General features: G+C 38.2%; 1 protein-coding gene across 7 annotated transcripts in view; it reads right to left on the reverse strand.

Annotated features, from left to right (window-relative positions):
• The window catches only part of NME8 (NME/NM23 family member 8), an 80,687-nt gene extending 56,061 nt beyond the window's left edge, over nucleotides 1–24,626 (reverse strand). Inside the window, exons 1-10 of one of the 7 annotated variants that reach the window (XM_077119574.1) lie at nucleotides 24,518–24,626; nucleotides 23,700–23,732; nucleotides 23,567–23,624; nucleotides 23,294–23,400; nucleotides 19,252–19,323; nucleotides 15,136–15,252; nucleotides 11,801–11,867; nucleotides 10,844–10,917; nucleotides 8,089–8,181; nucleotides 6,797–6,987 (exon numbers count right to left, since the gene is read on the reverse strand). In XM_077119574.1, the coding sequence (XP_076975689.1) occupies nucleotides 6,797–6,987; nucleotides 8,089–8,181; nucleotides 10,844–10,917; nucleotides 11,801–11,867; nucleotides 15,136–15,252; nucleotides 19,252–19,323; nucleotides 23,294–23,400; nucleotides 23,567–23,624; nucleotides 23,700–23,732 (812 nt within the window). In that variant the 5' untranslated portion in view covers nucleotides 24,518–24,626. Of the gene's footprint in view, nucleotides 1–6,796; nucleotides 6,988–8,088; nucleotides 8,182–10,843; nucleotides 10,918–11,800; nucleotides 11,868–15,135; nucleotides 15,253–19,251; nucleotides 19,324–23,293; nucleotides 23,401–23,566; nucleotides 23,625–23,699; nucleotides 23,737–24,517 lie in introns of all 7 variants that reach the window. The other 6 variants (XM_077119579.1, XM_077119585.1, XM_077119592.1 and 3 more) reach the window with 6 other exon arrangements.
• Nucleotides 24,627–24,953: the final 327 nt, after the last annotated feature.

Below are 24,953 nucleotides of genomic sequence, written 5' to 3' on the forward strand. Positions count from 1 at the left end.
TTCAAATTTCACCTATTTTCCAATATTGTCCCTTGTTTTGTAGTTTCTCGATACCAGGATCTTACATTGCATTTAGTTGTCCTTTCTCCTTGTTCTTCTTTAATCTATGAAAGTACTTTGGTCTTACATATAATGATATTTTTGAAGAATCCAAGAGGCCACTGTTTTGGAGAGACTATCCTCATTTTGAATGCGTCCATAGTTTCTTCAAGATCAGATTCAGGTGATGAATTTTGGACAGGACTACTACTACATAGTGAGACTGGGACCTTCTAGATCTGTCACAACAGGAAGTGGACAATGTCAGTTTTCCCCTTTATTGGTGACATTAACATAGTTAAGGCAGTACATCCCAGTTTTCTCCAGTGGAAGGCTATCACATATCACTGTAATTAACAGGTGCTCCGTTGGAACATTACTTGAAACTGTGTAAATATTTTTCACATAATGGTTTTAATACCATTGATGACTCCTATCTGAGTAAGTTATTACTGTGATGGTTTTAAATTTAATTTTTTAAACTTAATCTGGTAATTTCTACAATTAATGGGAGAATTAATATTTTCAAATTTAATATAATGGCCATATACTTGAGTTTATTACTTTCATCTCACTGCATGTGTACTGTGAGTTAGGTTCAGCTGTCAACTTGGCCAGGGGATGACGCCTGTTGCTCTGTTTCTGCGAACTTAAATCGTCAGTATGTGAAGCTCATCTAGGGCTGATGACATTTGCGGTCGGCAAAGGGGAGTGCCCTCCACAGTGACTGAGGTTTAATTTAATTAGCTGGAGGCGTAAAAGAGAGAGGTCAGAAGAAAGGTCAGCGCAGCTCAAGCATTCCTCATCTCAGCCCTTGAAGCTCAGTTCAGACGTTAAGAAGATACAGAAAGGAATCACCCTAGGAAAGCCGAGGAAACCTAGAAGGCAGAAGAGAAGGCCAGCAGATGTCACCACGTGCCTTCCATGTAACAAAGAACCTCAAATGAAATCTAGCTAGCTGTCTTTCCTCTGAAGAACTATAAATTTTTAACTTAACAAATCCCCTTACTAAAAGCTGACCTATCTGGTGTGTTGCATTCTGGCAGCTTTAGCAAACTAAAACATATGCTATTTATATTACCTTGTGGTTTCTTCTTTTTTTTCCTTTTCTTGATCTTGCTGGTCTGATTCACCTCACTTCATTTCACGCTTTTTCTCTCCTTAATGTGGAAGTTCTATACCTTTCCATGGCACTAATGTTTATCTTCTTTTACTGCTTTCATAATCAGACAAATATATCCCAAATATTTCTTGCATTCTGGCACACTATTTCCAAATGTTAATACCTCATTTCTCCTTCTTTTCTATACTAGAATAACAGCCTTAACATACTTTCAGTTACTCTATCTCTTCTCTCCCCTCCCATCTCTGAAACTCTTAGAACCATTTTGCCACCACACTCAGCAACTCAGGTTTCACTGAGATCATTTAGAATCTTTCAAAATTATATTACTAGAGTTGTTTATTAGCCATTTTATTGCATAATAATCTGTGTGAGAGTGTGTATGTGTGTGAGTATTCCTATATTCTAAGATCCATTGATCACAATTGTTTCTCCCCTTTCTCTCCTCATATTGAGGTGACTCTTTTCATTTTGTATCTGGTTTAGTCTTTCCTCCGATATTTTCCATATAATGGTATATAGGTGATATATTCTTAAATGCATCCTTAGACATCTTCCTTTGCTTGGCTAAGTAAATAACATTTTGGCTGAGTAAGAAAGGTAGGGGTTGTAGTCTTTTTCTCTCTGTAGTCTGATATCAAGTCCCATGTTAGTCTGATGATTTTCTCTTTTAAATAACTTCTTCTCAGTTGCTGCCAACTGTGGAGCAGATGGAAGAGATCTGCCAAAAGTGCAGGTCCTAAGGGGATAGAGGATTTAAAACCAATAATAAAACCAACTAAAAGTTGAGCTGTTTTTCATCATTAACACGCACCAGCAATTCTAAACAATGTTAATGACAAACTGCTCCTCCTCGAAAAATCTTCTTCGTCTACATTTTGAACAATTCCTGCGGTTAGTGTTGAATTTCTTTTTTTTTTTTTATTGTGTGTGCTGTATGGTGAGGTCACATTTCATTCTTTTTCCATGTGAGTATCCCATTATTGCAGTACCATTTGTTGAATTTTTGTTCGTTTTTGTTGCTTTTGTCTGTTGGTTTGGGGAAGTGCATGGGCCAAGAATTGAACCCAGGTCTCCTGCATGGCAGGTGAGAATTCTACCACTGAACTACCCTTGCACCCTCAGTATTAAATTTTAATAATAAATTAATAATACATGGCCAAGTGTCAAGTTAGCACACTTTTGTTACTTAATCTTTAATAATCATTGTATTGTACTTGGAAGACGCAATACCATTGTTAGAGCTGTGGGTGAGCAGTATGGCAATTTCTGGAATTTATTGTAAAATGGGAATTTTATGTAATACTGCCAAACTCATCTTTGTGCTTAAGGCTTTCCTCTATTTGTAAATCTGTTATTCATATGAATCAAAATTTTCAACTATAAGTGATGATAGAATGATAGCTCTGGCAAAATTATCCATTAAACATGACTATACAGAAAAAGATCAATTTAGAGAAAATCATTGACAAATCTGCAAAAATTAAGGCTCAAAAAAAAAATAAACCATAATTCATTTCAGGGATGGACTAATATATACATACAGGTAAATGTTTCCTAAAGGAAAAAAAAACACATATAAATGGAATTCAAAGGTGTAAATCCATTGCTTTTTTCCTTTTTCCATTATAATATTGCTTTTATTTTTTAAACATGTTTATATATATGTAAGTCCATAAAAGAGATTTTTTTACCACCTGCTTTATTTTCTGGCCAATATTATTAATGTTTCATTTCATAATTAGTACTGATATACTTTGGTTGTATAGAGGAGGGGAGGGTAAAAAAAAATTCTGCTCCAGATGTCGAATATAAGTATACAACTGTTTGGTCTTTCTGCCTACATGGTTTAAATTTTTTATATTTATCCTTAATGTGTTGGGGTTTTTTCCAACATAGACATGCCATATTTGTGTGTTTTTTCCCCATAAATTCAGGTTGGACCACTATAAATCCTTTCAATTGGCAGACACGTCTTTCTTCATTTCAGGGAAATTTTTTCTATTATTTGTTGAAGCGTGAGCTGTCCACCTGATCTTTTTCCTCCATATAGAATTTCTCTCATTAGCACATTAGTTCTCTCCAGATTGCCTATTTCTGCTCCCATGCTTTATGTCTCATTTTTGTTCTGTACTTTGAGCTGTTTCTTGCATCTGATTTTCCAAGCCATTAACTTGAGTCTCATGACTGTCACACACTCTAAGTCTCCACTGAATTTATAGTTCAAATTATGAGTTTTACAGTTCAAATTAGACAGCCTTTTTTTTTTTGGCATGGGCAGGCACCAGTAATTGAACCCTGGTCTCCAGCATGGCAGGCGAGAACTCTGCCACTGAACCACGATTGTCTGTCCCCCTTTTTCTTTTTAAAACATGTGTGCTGCACTTGAATCTCAAGCACTATTACTGTTATTATTATTATTTTAATTTACGGATTTTTCTGTCTAGAAGTGCTATTTCACAGGGCTTGTGTTTTGAGTCTGGTGTAGATCTGCCTTTCTCTGCCTGCTAGGGCTCCTCAGGTGGGGAATTATTTCTCTTCGTCGGCTCATCAGAACTTAGGTCTGCTTGTTGGGGTAGTTGGTGTTGGAATCCTGTGGATGAGAGATGAGTGATCTCTAGGCTGCAGGTCTGTGCTGTAGCAGTCAGTGCACACTCCTTCATCTGCAGGAACACCTGGAAAAATGCCTCCAGAGAGCTGGGCTTCAAGTGCAGTGCATTTGGTAGTCCCACCCAGCTCCATGGTGGCCTTTTGGGGATCAGGAAGGCCCGGTGATGCTCAATATGACCTTTTTCTTTGGGAACCACAAGCATGTGTTAGCTCTTCCCAGGGTCTATGGTCCGTCTCCAGGTTCTTTTTCCCAGGCACTCACCAGACTGGAGAAAATATCACACCACCTTTGCCTTCTCTTTTGTTGGGGACTGTGCTGGTTTGAAAGGATTATGTGCCCAGAAAAGCTGTGTTTAAATCCTGAACAATCTTGTGGGACCAACTGTTTCTTTTAATCCCTATTCAGTATGGTACGTTGGACAGTTGATTAGATTATTTCCACAGAGATGTGACTCCCCCAATTGTGAGTATTAACTTTATATAAGAGGGAGATGTGACTCCACCCATTTCAGGTGGGTCTAGATTAGTTTACTGGAATCCTTTGAAAGAGGAAGCATTTTGGGAAAAGAGAGAAAGTGACAGAGCCACGAGAACCACGAGAGCCCATGCAGCCAGAGAACTTTGGCGATGAAGAAGGAAAATGCCCCTGGAGGAGCTTCATGAAACAAGAAGCCTGGAGAAAAAGCTGAAAGATGCGGCATGTTCACCATATGCCTTTCTAGTTGAGAGAGAAATCTTGAACTTCATCAGTCTTTCTTGAGTGAAGGTAACCTATTATTGGTGCCTTAATTTGGACATTTTTATAGACTTGCTTTAATTGGGACATTTTCATGACGTTAGAACTATAAACTTGCTACTTAATAAATTCCTTTTAAAAGCTATTCTGTTTCTGGTATATTACATTCCCGCAGCTTCAACAAACTAAAACAAATGGCATTGTCCTTTGACTTCTTAACACATAGTTCAATTAAAGAAAAGCTGTATAAACAGATAATATAATAATACAACAAAAAGCCACATTGAAGGAATCAAGAATCTATGAAAGATGTGGTGCTGTGTCCTGTATTTTTGGCCAAATGGCAATGCGTGGCTCTTCCTCCCTTCTCCTGCCTGCCAATGGAACAGGTGGCTGTTGGTGGGCATGGAGAATGCTACCCCATGCCATGTGGGTTCACAAACTGAGTATCTCGTCTCTGCAGGAATAACCAATGGGACAAAGACCAGTATGCTGCCTTAAGACATTCAAGTTTCTGGAAGGGGCCACCTATCATTCCCAGTCTAATTAATCTGATCTTTTTTTAACTTTTTTGATTGTATAATGTAACATATATACAAAGCAAAGAAAGAAAAAAAGCAATAGTTTTTAAAGCATTCTTTAATAAGTAGTTTCAGGACAGATCCCAGAGTTTGTTATGGTTTACCATACTGTCAGCTCAGATTTCTCCTTCTAGCTGCTCCAGAACATTGGAGGCTAGAAGGAATAAATATACTTTTTATCATTACAATCACCTTCTCTTCTGCCACGACCCACCTCTCTCCCTCTTCAGAGAGGAAAGTGAGGATGCACTGAGGTGGAGGATAGGGGATGGCAATAAAGAATAAAAGAAAATAAATATGTTAAATAACCATGAGAGTCTTTGTCCTCCATCTTTAGGTTCTGGATCTACTTGAAAGATGTCAGGTAGAAATACAAGACAATTATAAAGCCCTGTGTCCAGAGCAACCACTGTAAAAACCAGCTACACCATTTGATTCCATGCTGTATACTTGTGGCCATTTGTCAGAATAAACAAGAGCCAAAGGCAAATGGAACCACCAGGGTTAGGAGGAAAATACTTCAGACTTTGCCAAAGCAAAGATGCACACATCTCATCCTACCACCACCGTGCCCATGAAATGCTTACGTTGTTGATTTTGTTGTGTGGTTATTGAACAACTGGGGACAGTGGCTTCTCAAAATTGGATGCAATGGAGATTTATAGCCTATACAGTAGCACTAATGAATGCTGACATCAGTTGCACTAAAAAGCACTTCACAGAACACCTTTTTTAATGGCTCAGCAATTATGGTATGACATTTGGTATGTTTTAATGCCCACCATTTCCCACCCAAACCTCCTCCTGCCTACTTATCATTTTCCCCTCAAAACCCTGAAAGTAACACTGTTTACAAAGCTCCTTGTCATTTTGCTCATTCCCCTTATGAATTTCTCTGTCCTGCTTAAAACATGGAACTAATGGTAGTAGGGGCCTTCTGGCTATCTAGAAAATTATGGCATCTCTAGGATCCTGTAGATGCTGCTACTCATGAAAAGACACTACAATTCATTAATAAGGAAACAAGAAATATTCTGGAGATTTCCACTTAGATAATGCAGTGGTGATGAGCTGCCAAGCAGGAAGAGAGATAAACCGTGAAGCCTTAAGACTCAGCTTCTCTATATGTATTTCTACTTAACCACCCTTTTTTCAGGCACATCTCTGACTCTTATGTTAAACTGAAATTTTTCAGTCTTTAGAGGAATAAAAGGTACAAATGACAGTGCACAAAACCAACATTCTGCAAATTAATTATGTTCCTTTTCCAACATAACACATTTTAAAAGGCCATTAACAAAAATCCACGACCATTTTGTCCTCAGAGATTCATAACTTCTAACTGTTTTAAGGAATAAAGTGGACTAAGTTTGCTGTCTTTAGGGATCAAGGTGTTGGAAGTGGGATATGGAGTATGGGAGTAGAACTAGATTGGGGAGATTATGAATGATCCCAATCTACCCCTCAAACCCAAGTCATGATGTCAGAGTGGAAGCCAAGCAGAGAAAATTCTTCCTTCTCTAACCTGCTTGACATAATTTTGGTGGCAATCCCAACCTTGATGACTATGTACTATTATTATATAAACTGGAAGAAACACTTATGGTTTCATCATAAAAATGCTTTGCCCCTAGATTTTGAGATATTTGAACCTTATACTTCATTACTTAATGACACATTGTAAATAGTGCTCTGGTCTTAAGCTACCTGCCCCGCTTCTTCTTCATCCCCACAGATGCAGCTTTCACTTCGACCTCAGGTTGGTTCTCAGATGGTTCATTAGGTTCAGTCTCTGGTTTAGGTTCTTCCTTGTGAGCCTCTTCTTCATCTCCTTGAGAAATAACTAGAATATAGCTTAGGCCACTTGTCATAAAAGAGACAAAATCTTCAAAGTCAGGCTACAAAATAAAATGATAAATTGTTTGCTCTGGGCTCCTGAAATGCATAGACTAAAATGGTGACCACTACCAGAGTCAAATGAAATCTTCCCCTTCATGATCTCTGGGCAAAGGAACGTCATCCTGATGAGTGTTCCATCAGCAGACAAACCACCAAAGGATAGAACTTCACAGCTAACAACAGGGATTGGTCTTAAGGATGGTCTAATAAAGTGGTTCTCAAATTTTAGTGTGCATCTAAATTATCTGGAGAGTTTATTAAAACACAGATTGCTGGAGTCCAACCCCAGAGTTTCTGATTCCGTAGGTTACGGTTGGGAGGCAGGAACATTTCTAAAACGTTCCCAAATGATGCTGGTACAGCTGGTCCAACCCTTTCCTTACATATGTGGAAACTAAGACCAAGAGATACTATCTGAGTGGTGAACTAGTTCTGAAAAGTGCTAACAGAACTTTCCATGACTACAGACTTTCTTTACTGTCCAACACAGTAGCCACATGTAGCTCTTAAGCACTTGAAGCATAGTTAGTATAACTGAGAAAGTAAGTTTTAAAAATTTAATTAATTTTAATTCATTTAAATCCAAATAGCCGCATGTATCTAGTGACTGTCATATTAGAAAGTGCAGTTCTAGAAGCATTGTCTCCTGACCCCCAAGCCAATGCACTTTCCAATACACAGCACTGTCTTTATTATATTCCCCCAGGTAAAGAAGGATTTAAAAAGGCCTGAAACTAGAGAGAGGGCAAAGCATTCTGTGTAGTTTATGACAAGGATAAAAATCATTAGGAAAGGACTAGATATCCCCTTCCAGAGCACTGATGCAGGGAGTCTTGGAGGACATGCCATAAAGAGGCCTTCATTCCAACAGACCAGAATGGCCCACCTAGATTTGCTCAGCTGCTGCTACTTCTATTGGGGATTTCCCCACAGCCAACATCACTGACACCACCCTGCTATGGACACCAACAGGGACATGTGGGCTGCTTTGACTGGTCAGGCTTATACATTTGCTTTCCCATATTGAGGATCTAAGGCTTTCAGGAACCCATCATTACTTGAGTCACAGTCATTTTTCACCCCTTTCTAAACTTTCTTACCTGGTCTGCTAAATGACTATAGAAGTTCCTAACTTCCTCTTCAGTGAGCACTTTCTTTTCCTCTGCTTCTATGACAAATCCTGCCCTCATAACCTTTAAAGAGAGAGTAAGATCTGAAAATTTTGCGGGATGACATATAAAACCAGTCAAGGTGTCTGTTTCTTGGGTTTAACAAACCACCCAGGTTGGAATGTATTTCAATGTAAAGAACTCAGTGTGCTCAATCCAATTTCATGCTGTTTCAAAGTATATAAACAAGGAAGACCCTTTTTATGACTCCCTAGGTACTGGAGTTTTCAAGACCTGTACCAGAGATTCAGAATAACTGTAATTATTTAAATGAATTGCCTCAAAATGTAAAGAAACTAACTGAATTCCAAGGAAAGATATGACAGCTTTCTAAAGCATTTGCAAAGGATTTATTTACAAGCCCATCTTAACTGTCTATTTCAGAACTGTTTTAATATTTTGGGGGGCTTTAATTGGTTATGGCTAGAACACTTAATGTAATATATCTTTCCTCGGTGAAAATAACACAACAGTTAGAAAGGATAAAATTTAAGACTTAATCATGCCTTACTTGTTTTAATGAAAATTTAATTTAACCCCAAAGTTAAGTCTGCATGGCAGTCAAGTATAATAAAATGCAACCAAGAGAAGCTTTGAGGGACATGTGACAAATCAGATGAGGTACTGATCAACTAAATTTAAGTGGAAACTGGGTTCAAAGCAACTCTATAATTACATTAAACAATATCAATAATGTAGCCCAATTTGATTTGGGAATACCCAGTACCAGCTACGTTCTGCTTCTGTATGAAAGCAAGCACTGTACCAGTTCCACTGGCTTTGTGAATGTTGCTGATCATTAGTTATACCTTCGTGAACCCTCTACTAACTGAAATTCCACTTGGAAGCATTTCTAAAAACCTAAATCAGATTTTTGTTAATTGCTTAGTGCCTGAAACAGGAAATAAAATCCAAGTAACATTTAAGCTTTTCCTTTACTAGAGTTGAAAAAAATGCAGTGTGTGTTCATTTTCTTTCTATTCAAAATTTCTTTATTTTGTTTTTTTTTCTGTCCTACTATGGAGTCTTTTACTGTCTTTCAGAGAGGTCAGGTCTTTAGTAGATATTCACACCACCTACTATATTGTGCACTACAAAACAAAATCATTAAGGTTGCATCAACTAAAACAACCACACAATTTTGAAAACCTGCACCCAAGTGGCTATGAAAACATGCTCTAATGAGGAACCACTGGTATAGTACAAGCACACCTAGTTTTATTGTGCTTCTCTTTAATGTTCTTCACAGATTTTTATGTGCTTTTTACGAATTGAAGGTTTGTAGCAGTGCTGCTTTGAGCCAGTCATCAGGGCATTTTTGCAATAGCATATGCTCACTTCATGTCCCTGTCTAACATTTTAATGAAGGTATGTACATTGTTCAAGACATATTATTATTACACATTTAGACTACACTATAAATATAACTTTTATATGTACTGGGAAACCAAAAAATTCATGTGATTTACTTTATTGTGATATTGCTTTACTGCAGTGGTCTGGAACAGAACCTGATGTATCTCCAAGGTATGCTTTATTAAGGTACACTTCATAAAGTATAAACAAAATCTGGGCAAGTGGGTGCAGCTTGGGACCCATGCCCTGCATACACACATCTTGGAATCTGGAAAAATGGGCTATTTTCAGAGAGTAATATTAATTAAATCAACACATGATTGGAAGAGATAGGATATGTCCCATGACCTGCAATTTAATCAATGCTAATGCTGCTACAGCTACAGAAGGAATCCAGTATATGAAATTCATCAAGAGGCATCCAGCCCACCTGATATAGTTCCCCATGTGACTTCCCCTATTGTACATGCAACATTCTTTCAAATTTCAATAAAAGTTGCTAGTTTCAACACAAAGTCATTGTTCAAGCTTCATCAAACTTCAGACTGTAAGCCATATCCAGTCTACCATCTGTTTCTGTACATAAAGCTTTATTGAAACACAGCCATGCTCATTCATTTACAGACTGTCTATGGCTGCTTTCCTGCTACCACTAGAGTTGAGTAGCTGCAATAGAGACTGTCTGCCCTGGAAAGCCAAACAATAATTACTATCTGGCCCTTTACAGGAAAAGTTTGCGTGATTGTAAACTCTGGTTTAGAATGTAATTTTCCTCTTTAAAAAAAGTATTTTGGCTCTAGAGTAAAAACATTAATGTTTCATTAAGTGATCATGTATCTAAAAGGACCACTCATGTGTGACAGCATGCAGGAAATAAAGCAAGTTAATATGTTTATAACAAGAGTGAATTGCTAACAATTAAGCATGAAAAACATTTATTACAATCTAATATAAGCACTATAATAATTTTGACCTGTGAAACAATTTTTAATGACTGAATAAATCGAACTATTTAATTATTTATGCTCCTTTCCATGGCATTACATAACTGAACATAAAAGGCCCCCTTCCAATCCTGTAGCTCAGAGATTAAGAGCCATACTTTTTATAATCTATATTGGATGCTGGTAAAACAGAATTATTTAAAGAAGGATTCATGAGTAGATGAAAGCTTTATAGAGACAGAAAACATCGAAAGCTTTTAGAGGTACTAATCAACAGCAGTTCACTCGGTTCTATTTTACTCTAAGTGATATTTGTCTTCAAAGTGAAATTTAAGAGGTTACTATTTTGCAATTAATTTAAACTACTATTAGAAAATATTACTTACGTTTTCTTTAATTTCTAGAGCTTTTTTGCTGATCACAGCATCTGGTTTGATAATAGCAATACTGTATAAATCATCTGGAAAAATAATAGAAGAATTTCATGTTCTTGGCATAAGATCTTGATAATAAAAATAGAAGGTCTGCCAAATAGAAATGTACATTTCTACTGTCCAGAGAATTTTTGTGCACTGACAGCCTTGTATCTTATGATGGCATTTCAACTACCACAGATTTTATACTTAGGTTCAAAATGTGGTTACTTTTTTTTTTTTTTTTTTGCACACATGGGAAAATTTCACCAGAGTTTGAATTGGCCAAGAAGGAAAAAAAAAAAGATTAGTAGGGAGCCATCAGTGAGTTATCACTTGCATTTTAACACAATTCACATTCATTAGAAATTCACAAAGGATCACACTCATCATCCATCCAGCTCAATGTCACTGGTGGTTGGGGTTTCAATTCTCCATCTGCCTCCAAACATTACAAAAAAGTCCACTGGTAAGATGGGCTTATCATCTATGAATTTATCTACAATCATAAGAGGAAATTTTAGTTCAGAATAGCTCACTAAGCACGGCTATTGGCCTCTGCTCCTTCTTCTAGACAAAAAGCACACTCATGCACCCATAACCCACAATTACAGTGAAAGCATACAATTGTTAAGTGCAAAGCAAGTTATAACGTGAGTCATCATGGGAGAAATTATCAGGAGGCCCCTTGTCTCAGGGTAACCTCTGAGATGCATCGGGACCAGAGTCCAGAGGTAAGGCAGGAGGTGCAAAAGAGGGTGCTTTCTGGAGCTCACTGTTCCACTGCCTGAGCCCACCACTATTCCTCTGACCACTTCTCTACTGATGAACAAGCCAGCTGTTACGGGTGTCCTGGCATTACCGATAACGCGGCACTGAACATCCATGAACAGAAAACCAGCGCTATTCTTTTCAAGTATATTTTCTTACCAGCACTTCCATTTTGTGCTTCCCCTGCATCTTCGTCATCTGAGTCTACAAAAATGATTTCATGATACTATGGAAGACAAATGCAAGTAAAACACAGTTATGTTTAATATGATCGTGAAAGAGCTTTTAGAAATTTGTTTCTAGTAAATATATATAACCCAGGGGACAGAAAGTAAGGTGGAAATGTGCCTGCATTTACGTAACACTAAGTTTCCTATTTTAAAAATGGTGATGTGAGCGACTGTCAGAAATAATGCTTATGTGCTACATGGGAAATGGTAAATAATAATAAGAATCAGAGAGATAACCAGAAACAAACCTTAAAACATAAGAAGAATATGAGGGAAAAAAAAGAGAAAGAAGCAGAGATTAACAAATAAGAAGACAGCAACCTATGATTATCATGTTAACGGTTCAAAAAGGCATTTGATAAGTTTGACCTTTCCTGAAATAACTTCTAGGAACAGAAGAACGTCTCCATAACCTATAAAAATATTTTTTTCTTAAACCAATGCACACAACCCCACAGAATTAATATTGGGAAGGATAGAGATTGTTAACTTCTAGGAAAGCCCTGCATGCACTTCTGAGATTCTGTGAACTATCTGAAAGCTTTCATACATTTACATATTTACATTTTGGGGGGCAACAAAATGCATAACTTCAGATTCTCAATGGAATGAATATGTGAAAAACATGGAAGCCATTGCTATTATAATTAGGAGCAAGAAAACTATGCTAGCTATAACCTCAAGTTGACCTGATGTTGTATTTGCTAGACTTTTGTTGCCCACTAGAGCAACGACTAACCACCTGAGGCCATCTGAGCACTTGAAATGAGGTTTTCTGGATTTAGACATGCTAAGCATTCATATAGAACAAATTTTGAAGACTTAGTATGAAAAAGAATGTAAAATACCCTATTAATAATTTTATATTGAGTACATATTTAAATAGAAGATTTTGAATATACTGATTCAAACATATTTTTAAAATTAATTTCATTTCCGGTATACGGGTAGTTCAGTGGTAGAATGCTCACCTTCTGTGTGAGAAAACCGGGTTTGGTTCCCATGAACCCCCCCTCCCCCCACAAAAAAAAGCTTAATTTGATTTCTTCTTCCATTTTTTAACATGACTGCTAGGAATATTTTTTTGGTATGCTTTATGGTGAGGGTCATATTACATTCTTTTTTCCATGTGAGTATCCCCTTATTGCAGGGCCATTTGCTGAATTTTTGTTTGTTTGCTTGTTTGTTTGTTTGGTTTTGGAAGTGCATGGGTCGGGAATTGAACCCGGGTCTCCCATATGGCAGGTGAGAATTCTACCACTGAACTACCCTTGAACTCCCTATTAGGAAATTTTTAATTACAGCATTGTGGCTTGCATTATATCACTACTAGACAGGAATGTTTTAGGCAATGCAATTAGACAAGAACTAAGTAACAGGAGTGTTCAACAAAATGGAACAATATAAAAATAAATATAGTAATGAGTTTCTTATATATCCCACAATTATTAACTAAATCAGGATGTTATTCAGAAAGCACAGTGAGAACATTAAAACCACAAACAGAAAACACATAAAGAAAGCTCAGCAGAATATGGCAATTAGGAGGCTATGCTTGGGAGTCATCCTGCCTAATTTCATATTCAAGTTTTACCACCTACCAGTTTCTTATTTCCGGACAAATGACTTAAATTTTTAAGCCAATTCTTTTGCATTTGATAATATCTCATAAGATTGCTGTAAGGACTAAATAAGGAGATCTGTTTGAAGTTCTTAACAAATAGCAAGTCCTAAATAACTACTAGTTATTATAATTGTTTTAAAAAGGGGGTCTTGGGAAAAAGAGTAAGAAGAGTCCCTAAAAAACAGGAAAACTTAAAGTATAGTTCTTGGATGAAAAAAATCAATATTATACATGTAAATTTCCCCATAATGTGATTTACTACTTTTCTATTGAAATGTTCAACTTCTTCTTAATAGTCATAGAGTACTTATGGATTATGAATATTGGCACATTGACACATATAATGCAACTGTTTTTCCCAGTTTATTGTTTTCTTTTTTAATTTAGGGTGTACTTGAAAGCCTTAAATAATATTTAATAAATATCAATTCTTTTCCTTTTTAATTACTTTATTTTGTTTTATCCTCAGAAGGCCTTCCTCAACCTATGACAATATAAATGTTTGCCAATATTTTCTTCCAATATTTTTATGGTTTGTTTCTCTACTTTCAACTCTTCAATTCATCTGTAATTTATTTATATTCATGATATGAGGAAATGGTACAACCTTTTTCTATAAATACTAAACTCTATACTCCTAACTCTGTTTTAATGAATGTTTTATCTTTTCATGATATGAATGGACACTTCTTACAGGAAATACATAAACATGCTTGAGCTATGCCTCCTTATTATTTTTATTTTGCAATATTTGTTGACTAGTCTACTATCTCTGTTTTGAAGTCATATTTTCCCTTTCTTTATGATTGTGTGGTTTGTGTGTGTCTATGAAATAGCTCTAGACTCTCTTGCTTCTCTGCTTATATTTCTGGCCACATTTTTTATGTGCTTATGGTCATGCCTCCACATGCTGAGTGGTTCACTTCTTCCATTTTTAAATGTTTTATTTCTCACTATAAAGGTAGTACTGACATTACACGGTTAATACATTTCACATACACATATAGGATCTTACCATATATATATATATATATATTTTTTTTTTTTTGGCATGGGCAGGCTCCAGGAATTGAATCCAGGTCTCCAGCATGGCAGGCAAGAAATCTGCCACTGAGCCACTGTGGCACCACCCATGTACTCCACCCCATGTGGAGGCATGACCATAAGAACATGTACTTTTAAAGGGAATTCTTTTTCACTCATCGATCTATCTGGTCCTGCTTCCCATGTTAATAAATGCAGAGCTGGAACACACTACATAATCTTCTGCTGTATGGATTTGTATAATTTCTGTCATAAATTACATTCGTTTTGTGAAATTTACTTACTGTTGCAAGGTAACCTAAATGGTTGATTCCAAACATTTACTAATATAGATAGCACCATAATAATATATAATGCAATATCTATAAGTCATATAGATAACACTTTTTGTATATTTTTCTCACTATTTTAGGGTGTAATTGCTGAGTCAAAGGCCTATGTGTATCAAGGCCTTTCATTCATACTACCAAAACGTTTCCCAGAAAGTTGGACCACTTAGACACCTAGATGGCTATAAAATGAGGAAAAATGCTTTAGGAAAACAAAAACAGTAAGTGACGTTTTAGAGTAAAATAATCCTTAATACGAAGTTTTACCTGAGGACGAACCATTTCACCTGCTGCAATTTTTCTCTCCTCTTCAATCAAGCTAATAACTTTTTGATTAACAAGTGGTGCATTTGCACCCTTAACCTTTGAAATAATTTTGCCATTCTACAAGGGAAAAGAAAACATGAAGGAAATTTTCATTTTCAGAATAAATTAAGAATCAACCCTTAAACTGGACTAAGCCACCCTCCCTGTGCCCAAACCCAATGTTCTTGCAGTTACTGTAAATAAACAATTTATAGTAAGACATTAGTGATGTGAAAGTATATTTACATTTCATAAATCCAGATCTTCGAGTCCCACCTGCAATTTATCTGGCCTCCTACAACAAACCCAAGGTTAGGCAGCATCCTCAGGCTCCTAACAGCAAGTCTCACCCTACGTGAGCTCTTGCACGGATTTTCCCTGAAGGATTCTTGGATTAAATTTGCACAATTCTGTAGAGGACTTCCGAAATTTTTTGACACCTGTCTCTTTTGTCTACCTTTCAACATATATTTTCTGAGCATCTAGTTATTGGTTGTCATGCCAGGCATGACGGTATGGAATAATCAACCTGGTACCTGACCTAATTAAATTACAAACACATGTGAAATAGTGATCATAATGGATACCACAAAGAGAGGCACAAAATCTGGGAGAACCTAAAAGAATTTTTCCAGGTCAAAGAAATCAGGGAAAATACCTCTCAATATCAGGAAGTGATTCTTGCATTAAAATATGAAGGACTAGCAAGAGATAACAGGGGAAGGGAATGGGGAGATGTCAAGTCACCAGTTGGATAAGCAACTCTGCTGCTCATAGAATAGGATTTGGTTGAAGATATAAACTTAAGTTTTTTATATGTAGGTGGTAACAACTGAAACTGTGTGTGGGAGTAATTATCTAAGAAGTGTATTTAGCACAATAAGGTCAAGATTTAATGGCTGGATAAAGAATGAACTCACAAAGCAGATGGAAAGGGGTAACAACCAGAAAGCAAAAGGAAAACCAAGTTGCAAGAGTAAATATTTCAAAAAGGAGGGCATGGTAACAATTTTCAATACATTGAAAGATGTACAGAATAATGAAGACCTAAAAATAGCCATTATATTTAGCATCAGGTGTTAACTGGATACATGAGCAACAGCCATTTTGTGTAATAATCAACAGAAGTTAGATTGGATGTGTTGAGAAGTTAATGGGAGGGAAAGAAATAAGAGTAAAAATATATATGGAAATTCTTCTGAGAAACTTAGCTGTAAATGAGAGAGAATAATGGGTTGTTAACTTGTGTGGGGCATGGTGTTAAAAATAAGTATATTTTTTAATTGGAAAGATTAATTATATACAAAGGCCAATGAGAAGGATCAATGAGAATGGCTTAAATGAATCCTGACACTCAATAACCATTTCCCACTAAAAAGGAATCTTCCAACAATTCTGTGAGTTTTCTAAAGTCCCTTGATAAAGCCCTTCCTGCCTGAATTTGCTAGGATGAACTTGTCAGTTAAGAATCTTACTAATACAAACAGCTCCTGTGGGAATATCTGAATATGGAAGCAACAGGTGTGATGGATGATAGTTTTGTGGTCACTGATTGAGATTCTTCGGTTAATGATTCTGAATATGGAGCAATATGTGATTAATAAAGTTCTGAGGAATGACTTACAAAAGTGATTGGATGAAGTACATTAGGAGAAAAAGTTGATTGGCAGTAAGGAAGTGAATAATTGAGAGGTCAGAATATTGGATGGTTTGCCCATGTGGATACTGAAGTCCCCAAGGCAAAGAGGTGAGTTTAAGAGGAAGACTTTGAGCTAAGTGCCAAAACCTTCAATCACTAAGATTAGGAGGTCAGTAAATGGTAGGAGTGAGATGGCAGAAGGAGGGTTCCCCAAATAGCATGGACCTCTAATAGCAGGGAAGAGAAGGAATAAGAGGGGTAACTCCGTTCCTGGTCCTGAGAAACATAGTCTGAGAAAGTCACCACTTCAGGGCTGCTGGGAAAATGTGCTCAGCAAGGACTAGACTTAAGGTAAGCCAAGGAGATGGAGAGAAAGCTCAGGGGAGTGGTTGGAGATCTTAGGAAGTATGTTACTTGCCTATATCAATTCCAGATGTCACACAGTAAAAGGGTTTTGGAGTGAGGAAGATTGGAGAACTGAGCATGGAAAAGAAATTTCCTTGTCAGAAGGGTGATGATGGTAGTTGGCTGGGGAAAATATTGGGGCTTCTACTTTGAGTATTGGCTGCAAGGATAAAAAGACTTGACTGGATGGTCTAATTTAGTGGGTTGGTGGCTGCCAGAGCTCCAGAATGCGTGCTAATCCACCTTCCCAGGTTTTCTTCCTCATTCCCATGCTCCCAACTGCTACCTGCTGCAAGGGCCTCACTGTTCCAAAAGCCCATCAAGCTCATTTCTGCCTCTGGGTAGGTACTCATTCAGGTTCCCTAAACTGCTACATCTAGGCCAGAAATCAGCAAATTATGATCCACGAGCCAAATTGGTCCCATGGCCTGTTTAGCATAGTTCATGAGCTAAGAATAGTTCATATGTTTTTAAAGGGTTGTTTGCTAATCCTTGATGTAAATCATCAACTCTAGGTTTCCAACTTAAAGCAAGGTCTATAACACATTTTTTAACTTATTTGAACCAGAAATTCAATTCTTTGAAATAACTTCAAGATCACTGTGTAGTACAAGCAAAAAGTGATAGCCAATAAATGTTTTTTAAAAATAATTATTCCTAGCATCAAAAATGACAAGCCATTGAAATATCAAAAAGTGGAGGAAGAGTTCAAGCCTTAACTCCTCAGTAAAGCCTTTCCTGACTATACTACTCCAATTCCCTACACTGGAACAATTATAGTCTGTTTCACACAATTTATCATGTAACTGTATACTCTCATTTTAACAAATGCCATTTATTGTCTTTCTCTGAATATTAAAGTTATATGTTCATCAAAGAATATTTAGAAGTTACAGAACAGTATAAAGAAGAAAATTTAAATGATGCATCTGTTATATACCCCCACCCAAAAGACATGCTGAAGGCTTCACCCCAGTACCGGCAATATGACCTTATCTGGAAACAAGGTCTTTGCTTATGTACCCAAGTTAAGATGAGATCAAACTGAATAAGGGTGGGCCTAATTCTAATATATCTGGTGTTCTTAGAAGAAGAGAAAAGGCACAGACACCAGACAGAGCAGACACAGCAAGGAAAATGTCATGTGAAGATGGAGACATATAGGGAAAAGATGGCTAAGTGAAGATGGAGGCAGAGGTTGGAGTGATGCTGCCACAAGCCAAGGAACATCAGGGGCTACCCAAAGCTGGAGAGGCAAGGAAGAAGCCTTCCCTAGGATCTCAGGAGGGAGGATGCACCTTGATTTTGTACTTCTGGCTCTCAGAGCTGTGACATTTATTTAGTCCCTGTGAAGGAATAAATGTCTGTTATTTTAAGCCACCCGGTTTGTGGAAGTATATTAGAACAGCCCTGCGAAACTAACACAGCAGCCTTCTACCATACACAGAAAAAAGTGCCATGAACATTTCGGTGGATACATTTCCTATTTTCTTTCTATGCATTTGTAAATACAGAGATAAAGCAATAAAATATATCACAAAACTGTGACCATATTACAAATAACTATTTGCTCACTGCTCTTTTTACTAAATATTTCAACATGACATTGCTACAGAGCAATGTGCCTTCTCTGACATGATTTTTAATGGTGCAGATTTCCTTTTATGAATGTACATGAGTATTTATAACCAATTATCTTCTCTTGGATATTTAAGAAATTTCCAATTTTTCATTTCAAAAATAGGAATTTATCATACAAATCTCTGATTATTTCCTTAGGAAAGGTAAATGCCATCATATTTTCTTTCCTCTGGTCAACTCAGTGTGTGGTAATCTAATCTCCCCAATCTATTATGAGCTCCTGGAGGTGAAGGTATAAAGTATATTTTAAAACAAGCAAAGATTATTAAAAAAAAAAACATACAATTACTATCATCAGCCAACAGTTGCATGGTAATTTCACAATGCTACTTGCTCCTTTACTGTAAACTGGAATCTGATCACACAATTGAGACAAGAGACGTTATACTTACAAGACTAAAGAGAAAAACAGGTTCACATTTATCTCTGAATGACTGCAAAGACACAATGTTGTCAACCTCAGCCTGAAATAAATGTAAATATCAAATAACAATAAAGGAAACGACATCCAAGTAATTGGATAGATTACGTCCAATAAAGTGCATACAATTTTTATTTTATATTTACTGCACCATTTTCTGGGTATGTTATAGTTGGGATTAGAGTCAAATTGCTTATCCTGGCAATTCAGCTCTGTAGCATTTGGCCCCAACTTTTCTTCTCACTGTTCCCCTTTACAAAATCCAACCGCCAGTCCAACTCATCTAGCTCCCTTCCTTGAACACCACATCCACTTTCCTCTCCCACTGTCTGGTCGCCCACTGTTTCTCAGCTTGGGGAGCTGCCGTTCCTTTTCCAACCCAGCTCAGGTACACTTCCCCAAGAACCCTGCCTTGCTCCCTCCTGCTGCATATCATCTCTGCCTGCACAGAGCACGTACCTGCATCTCTCAGGGACTGACTGTCCCTTTTAATGCAGTGGAACAGTTACGTATGAGCCTAGCTCATCTCCTTCATTGGAAGGAAAGCCATGTGCCCAGATGGGGTGTGTTTCAGTCACCTTTATACCCCTCCCCTCCCCCCTGCCCCAGTCTCAGGACCATCTATGAAACGTCTCTTCCTAAATGCTTCTTGAATGACTTGGTTGTCAAATTTTTTAAGTCTTTGATTTTTATATTTTTTGTTATATTCTTAAAACTTTTTCCAAATTTCAAGTTGCCCTAAATGGATTATGGAAGCCTTTATTAAATAACAGTGCCTTCCCCATGTTAACATAGCATCAGTTGGTCCAACTTTCAGAATGAGCTGACTTGATAGAGTCTTCCTTAAGAATGGGGTTTTGTAACCTAAGGTCATGGTTTTCAAACTGGGGTTTCTTGAGGTGCCTCAAGAGCTGCTAAGGGCAATGATGGGGAAGTCTAGCAAGGCTCCCTCACCCCACTTCAGTAAGAGCAGCTGCAGTGTCATTTTTTATTAGCGTCCTGGGTCCCCTCAATTTTTTCTAACTTTCTTTTAAAAGAAAAAAGCACTGCTGCTTTTTTTTTTTTGGCATGGGCAGGCTCTGGGAATTGAACCCAGGTCTCTGGCATGGCAGGTGAGAACTCTGCCACTGAGCCACTGTTGCCCACCCACTACTGCTTTAAAAAAAATGGAAGAGGCTGCAAGGCACTAATCTATAATCCTAAAGTGCAGGAATTAAAACTATATTGAAAAGTTGTATAGGTATCTTCATTACAATGCTTATATTACAATAACATACTTAAGAATTACAATATTTAATAAGTACAGTAAATATTGAATTTTTATACGTATAGGCACACTGTTACCATATACATATGATGTCTCTCTTCTCTCTCTATATATATATGTTGTCCACATTAATACAAGTCTCTCAAAAATGGGCATAAAAGAAATTACAGTGACCAGTCCACCTATTTTAGTAGATAATCAATTTCATAATTTTTAATTCTGTCCTTCTATTTACAAGTGCAGAAAGGGTCCATTTCTTTGGTGAGGTGCAGAAATCAAAAGGTCCAGTAGATGGAGCCCCTCCTTTGTTGCTCACCATCAAGTTTGGAAACGATTCATCTTTCACCTTATACTAGTGGTTGTCTCATAACACAGCACCAGCCTATTGAATGTACTAGTGTTGAATGAGCTCAAACAGCGCAGAAGAGAACCCATTCAGCGGCACCACGCAAGCTTTCTCATTGTTAAATTCAACACAGGCTAGAATTTCAGACAGGACATAACTGGGAAGACTTTACCAGCATTTCCAGGTGGACAGACAGACTAGTGGGGTTGACTCCTTGCGGAATCAATCTGGAACCTCAGCAGGCCTAAGGCCTCTGGGGTGAGGGAGGAAGCACCATCTGACCTGTATCCTCACCAGGCATCCCTGCTATGTCTAGCCCTCTTCTTCCAGGAGCTGCTCCAAGTATGTAAAAATGGAAGTCCAACAAACTCCACAGCCTATTACTCACCCAGTCCTCAGCCTCCACCACACCTCCACCCCATGCACATGTTTGCTCATACTCAGATTTTGATAAACAGAAGGGATGCAGGGACTCCAGGCCACCTGGGCAGTTAGAGTTCCTGCTGGTCTAAGGACTTCTTCCCTTACTTCCCTATGCCCAAGTCCCCTGCCAGGTGAGCACACAGGTGAGTGGGAGGACCCATAGCACCTTGCTGTTGGCCTCTCCCTGTTGCCCCACATTTTCTGTCAGCTACTGGAGTTTCCCATGACCCCTCATCTGTGAACTTGGGGTCCTATCACTTCCAAACAAACTTCCCTAACAATGTCTGCCAGGATTCGCAAGAATTCTCTGATTCTGGATTCTAGATTCTGTGTGATCCATTTGCCAGCTGTAGACCCTTCTGATACTGTCTATTGAGAATTATTATACCGACCCCTTGTCTACTGCATGGTAGCTATGCCCTTTAGGCCCTCTTCTCTGCCCCGTGAATTTGGATTTTCCTCCCGTCAATGATCAAATCGCGAAGCACATTCTGAGTTTCTTTCCAGTGGTTCTGAATATTCAGAGTGGAGAAGGTTGTTACAGAAATCCCTGCCTCTTTGAAAACTACAAGGCCGTCTTATCAGAAGACGATCTCAATTCTTTTGCCAGGGACAAAAAGTTTTAATGACTATGTATAGCCACGGATAACAGAAAAATGATGAGGTGAGTTCTGGGCTTTAAAGTGTTTATTTGCAATTTCGAACTAAGGAAAAGAAACCCGATAAAGAATGTATCTGCAGAAGGGTGTGGATCAAGGGACAGAAGCTACGATCGGTAAGTAAACTCATCTTAAGGCTGGGCTGAGAGGGGCCTGAAAGGCACAGGAGGACGTGCAGTGGGTTGAGCTTTCGTGTCTGCATCGGGGACTATGTGTTTAAAGAAAAGAAGTAGAGATACATAACCAGCTCCACATTTCTGCATCTTAGGTCTAGCTTGCTTGGATGTGTTTTTTTACCAATAAAAATATAATTTGAGTTACTTGTAAAATACTTTACATGTTTTTAAAATTTTCTAGAAGCCACTTTCAGAAGCTAAAAAGAAACAAGTAAAAATAATGTAATAATATATTCTAGTTGATCCAGTCTATCTGAAATACTACCAATTCAACACGGAATTAATGCAAAAAAATTTAATGGGATATTTCACATTCTATTTGTTCATAGTGTCTTTGAAATCTAGAGTGAATAATATTTTACCCTTACATTATATCTTAACTCTTCTTCTGTTTTAATCATAAGTACTTGATCTTCAATTAGAGTTCATAAAATTCACCATTAAAAAAGGAGAGCTCCATACCCAAGTCACCCCAGACAACTTTAAAGGTTTTCCTGAATTTGCATATCAGTGTCAGTATTTAAATTTAAAGTTAAATTAATTAAAACTGAAAATTCACTTCCTCAATTGCACCAGCCACATCTCAAGTACTCAATAACCACTGGGTCTAGTACCTACTATATTGGACAACACAGTTCTGAGCAGTTGATGTTTTTGAGGTGGATACAATGAATAATCAATATGATGAAGTTGAATGAGTTTGGTTGCAACATTTGAATCCCTCCTCACGTTTGAGTGGCATAAGCAGCATAGGGAAAATCACTGCCTCTGGAAATTAGGACCTGGATAAATGCTGAAAGCACTACCATTGATATCCAGTAAATAGCAATGTAGCCCTTATTGCAAGAGTCAACATGTGCTTGGGTAATAAGGAGCAGGGCTGCAACCAGAAATCCATCTTTAATTTTTTCTAACATTCACAATCCTGGCCAATAATCTTAACATTTTGGGAAAGGAATAAAAGTCCTGTGTATTCTCAGATTGGTAGGACTAAATACATACCAGAACTGCTGAGTAAACAGTCTAGTTTGAAGAGTTAGTAGGTGCTTAAATTAAGGCCATTCTTAAAGAATTAGAGGGTACTAAAAGGAAACACTCAAAGCAAACAGCAAGCAAGAGTTTAAAAGAAAGGAAATCCTTACGACAACAAAATGTAGAATCTCATCTTCGTTCAGCTCGTTTTTCAGTTTTCTGAAGAGAGCTTGCATTGCTTTGCAAGGTCCACACCAAGCTTGGTACACATCAATCACTAGAATATGATAATACAGAATTTATAAAAGAAGCGAGACGAGCAGCTCACCCCAATGCTAGGGCGGAGGTGAGAGCAGAGGCATGGCAGCTTCACGCTCCCGGGACAACGCCGCACTCGGGGCGGATGAGGACCTTGCAGGGTCCCACCACCTGGGAGGCTGTACCTGTCAGGCCTTTATTCAGCAACATCTCATCCCACAGACTCTGGCTGTTGATGACTGTCTGCAAAGAGGAAGGCACTGCCAATGCTCAAGTATCAATGCACTCAGTAAAGAAGCGTTTATACATCATGCTCACCTGTAACTGGATTTCCCGCTTTTTACTTGCCATCTAGCTTCATCACATGAGAAAGGGAAGAAAAGCAGAAAGCATTTAAGAGTAAATTAAATTCATGTTCTTCTCTTTATGCATTCAAATGGTAGCATCATGTATGGTAGACATTTGCCTTCAGTAATCAGTGGATTATGTACTCTTACCTTCCCTGGAGACAAAGTAGCTAACGATTAGAAGAGCTATTGCTAATGATTAGAAGGGCTCTAAAGCTAACTTCCTTACAGCTGCAGTACCCTCTTATTTTTCCAACAATCCTGAAGCAAGTTAGGAACGCTAGGTTTTTAAAAATAGTTTTCTTGCTTTCCTGGAGTATTATGGAATATTCTCTCTATTTCAATTTGCACACATCTTAATGGTCTATGAAAATGCTCCAGGTCCTTTGTAAGATCTGCCCACTCCAAGGATGTTTTTTATTTAAAACAAGGTCACAAGTGTGCTCTGGAGGACAACATAAACTTTTTAGAAATGTGGAATCAGTGAGGCCCAAACTCCTATTCCAGGCTCTCAGGGAAGGTAAGGAATGTGCGCCTGTCTGCATGTGTGATGCTGGCAGAAGTTATTATAAACAAAGGGAGGCTCCCAGACAAGCCTCTGCCTTGTCAAGATAGTGGATTCTCCAACAAGCCTATCACAAAACAGCTCCTCTGCTAAACTAGACGGGGCCCTTTAAAGAACCGGAATGAGTAAGCCCCCATCTAAATCAACCCTCTTACTGAGGCCTGGGGGCGTGGGGGCGGGTATGGCAGGGATCTTCGGAAAGTCGGGGTACCTGGGGCGCCCACCTGAGCTCCTGCTGCGCTTCTCCCCACGATGGTCCAGCTACAGGAAGAGGAAGAGGGACACCCAGGAGGGGCGCCAACGTTTCCTGCAGGGTCGCGAGCCACTCCCGCCCCTGCTCTGGGCGGTGTCTCGAGACCGTCCCCTCCTTCAGTTGCCTTTCCTACTCACCCCGTCTGGGTTCCTCTCAGCTCCCCTCGGCTCAGCTTCCAGGATGCACTTCCCGACATGCAGATTCCATCATATCGCTCCTCGGCTTTGAATCTTCCCATAGCTGACCATGCATTAAAGGAACGGAAGTTCTCTCTGAACTCCAGCCCCAGGCTCTCTCTCCAACTTCTTCTCCTGCTTGTTTCCACTTGGCACCCTGGACCATTGTCTTCCTTCCTTTGGACCATTGTCTTTCTTTTTTCCTTCCTCCCTTCCCCCTTCCTTCCCTCC

This window comes from Tamandua tetradactyla, chromosome 1 (genome assembly GCF_023851605.1).
Source record: "Tamandua tetradactyla isolate mTamTet1 chromosome 1, mTamTet1.pri, whole genome shotgun sequence".
Lineage (NCBI taxonomy): Eukaryota > Metazoa > Chordata > Mammalia > Pilosa > Myrmecophagidae > Tamandua > Tamandua tetradactyla.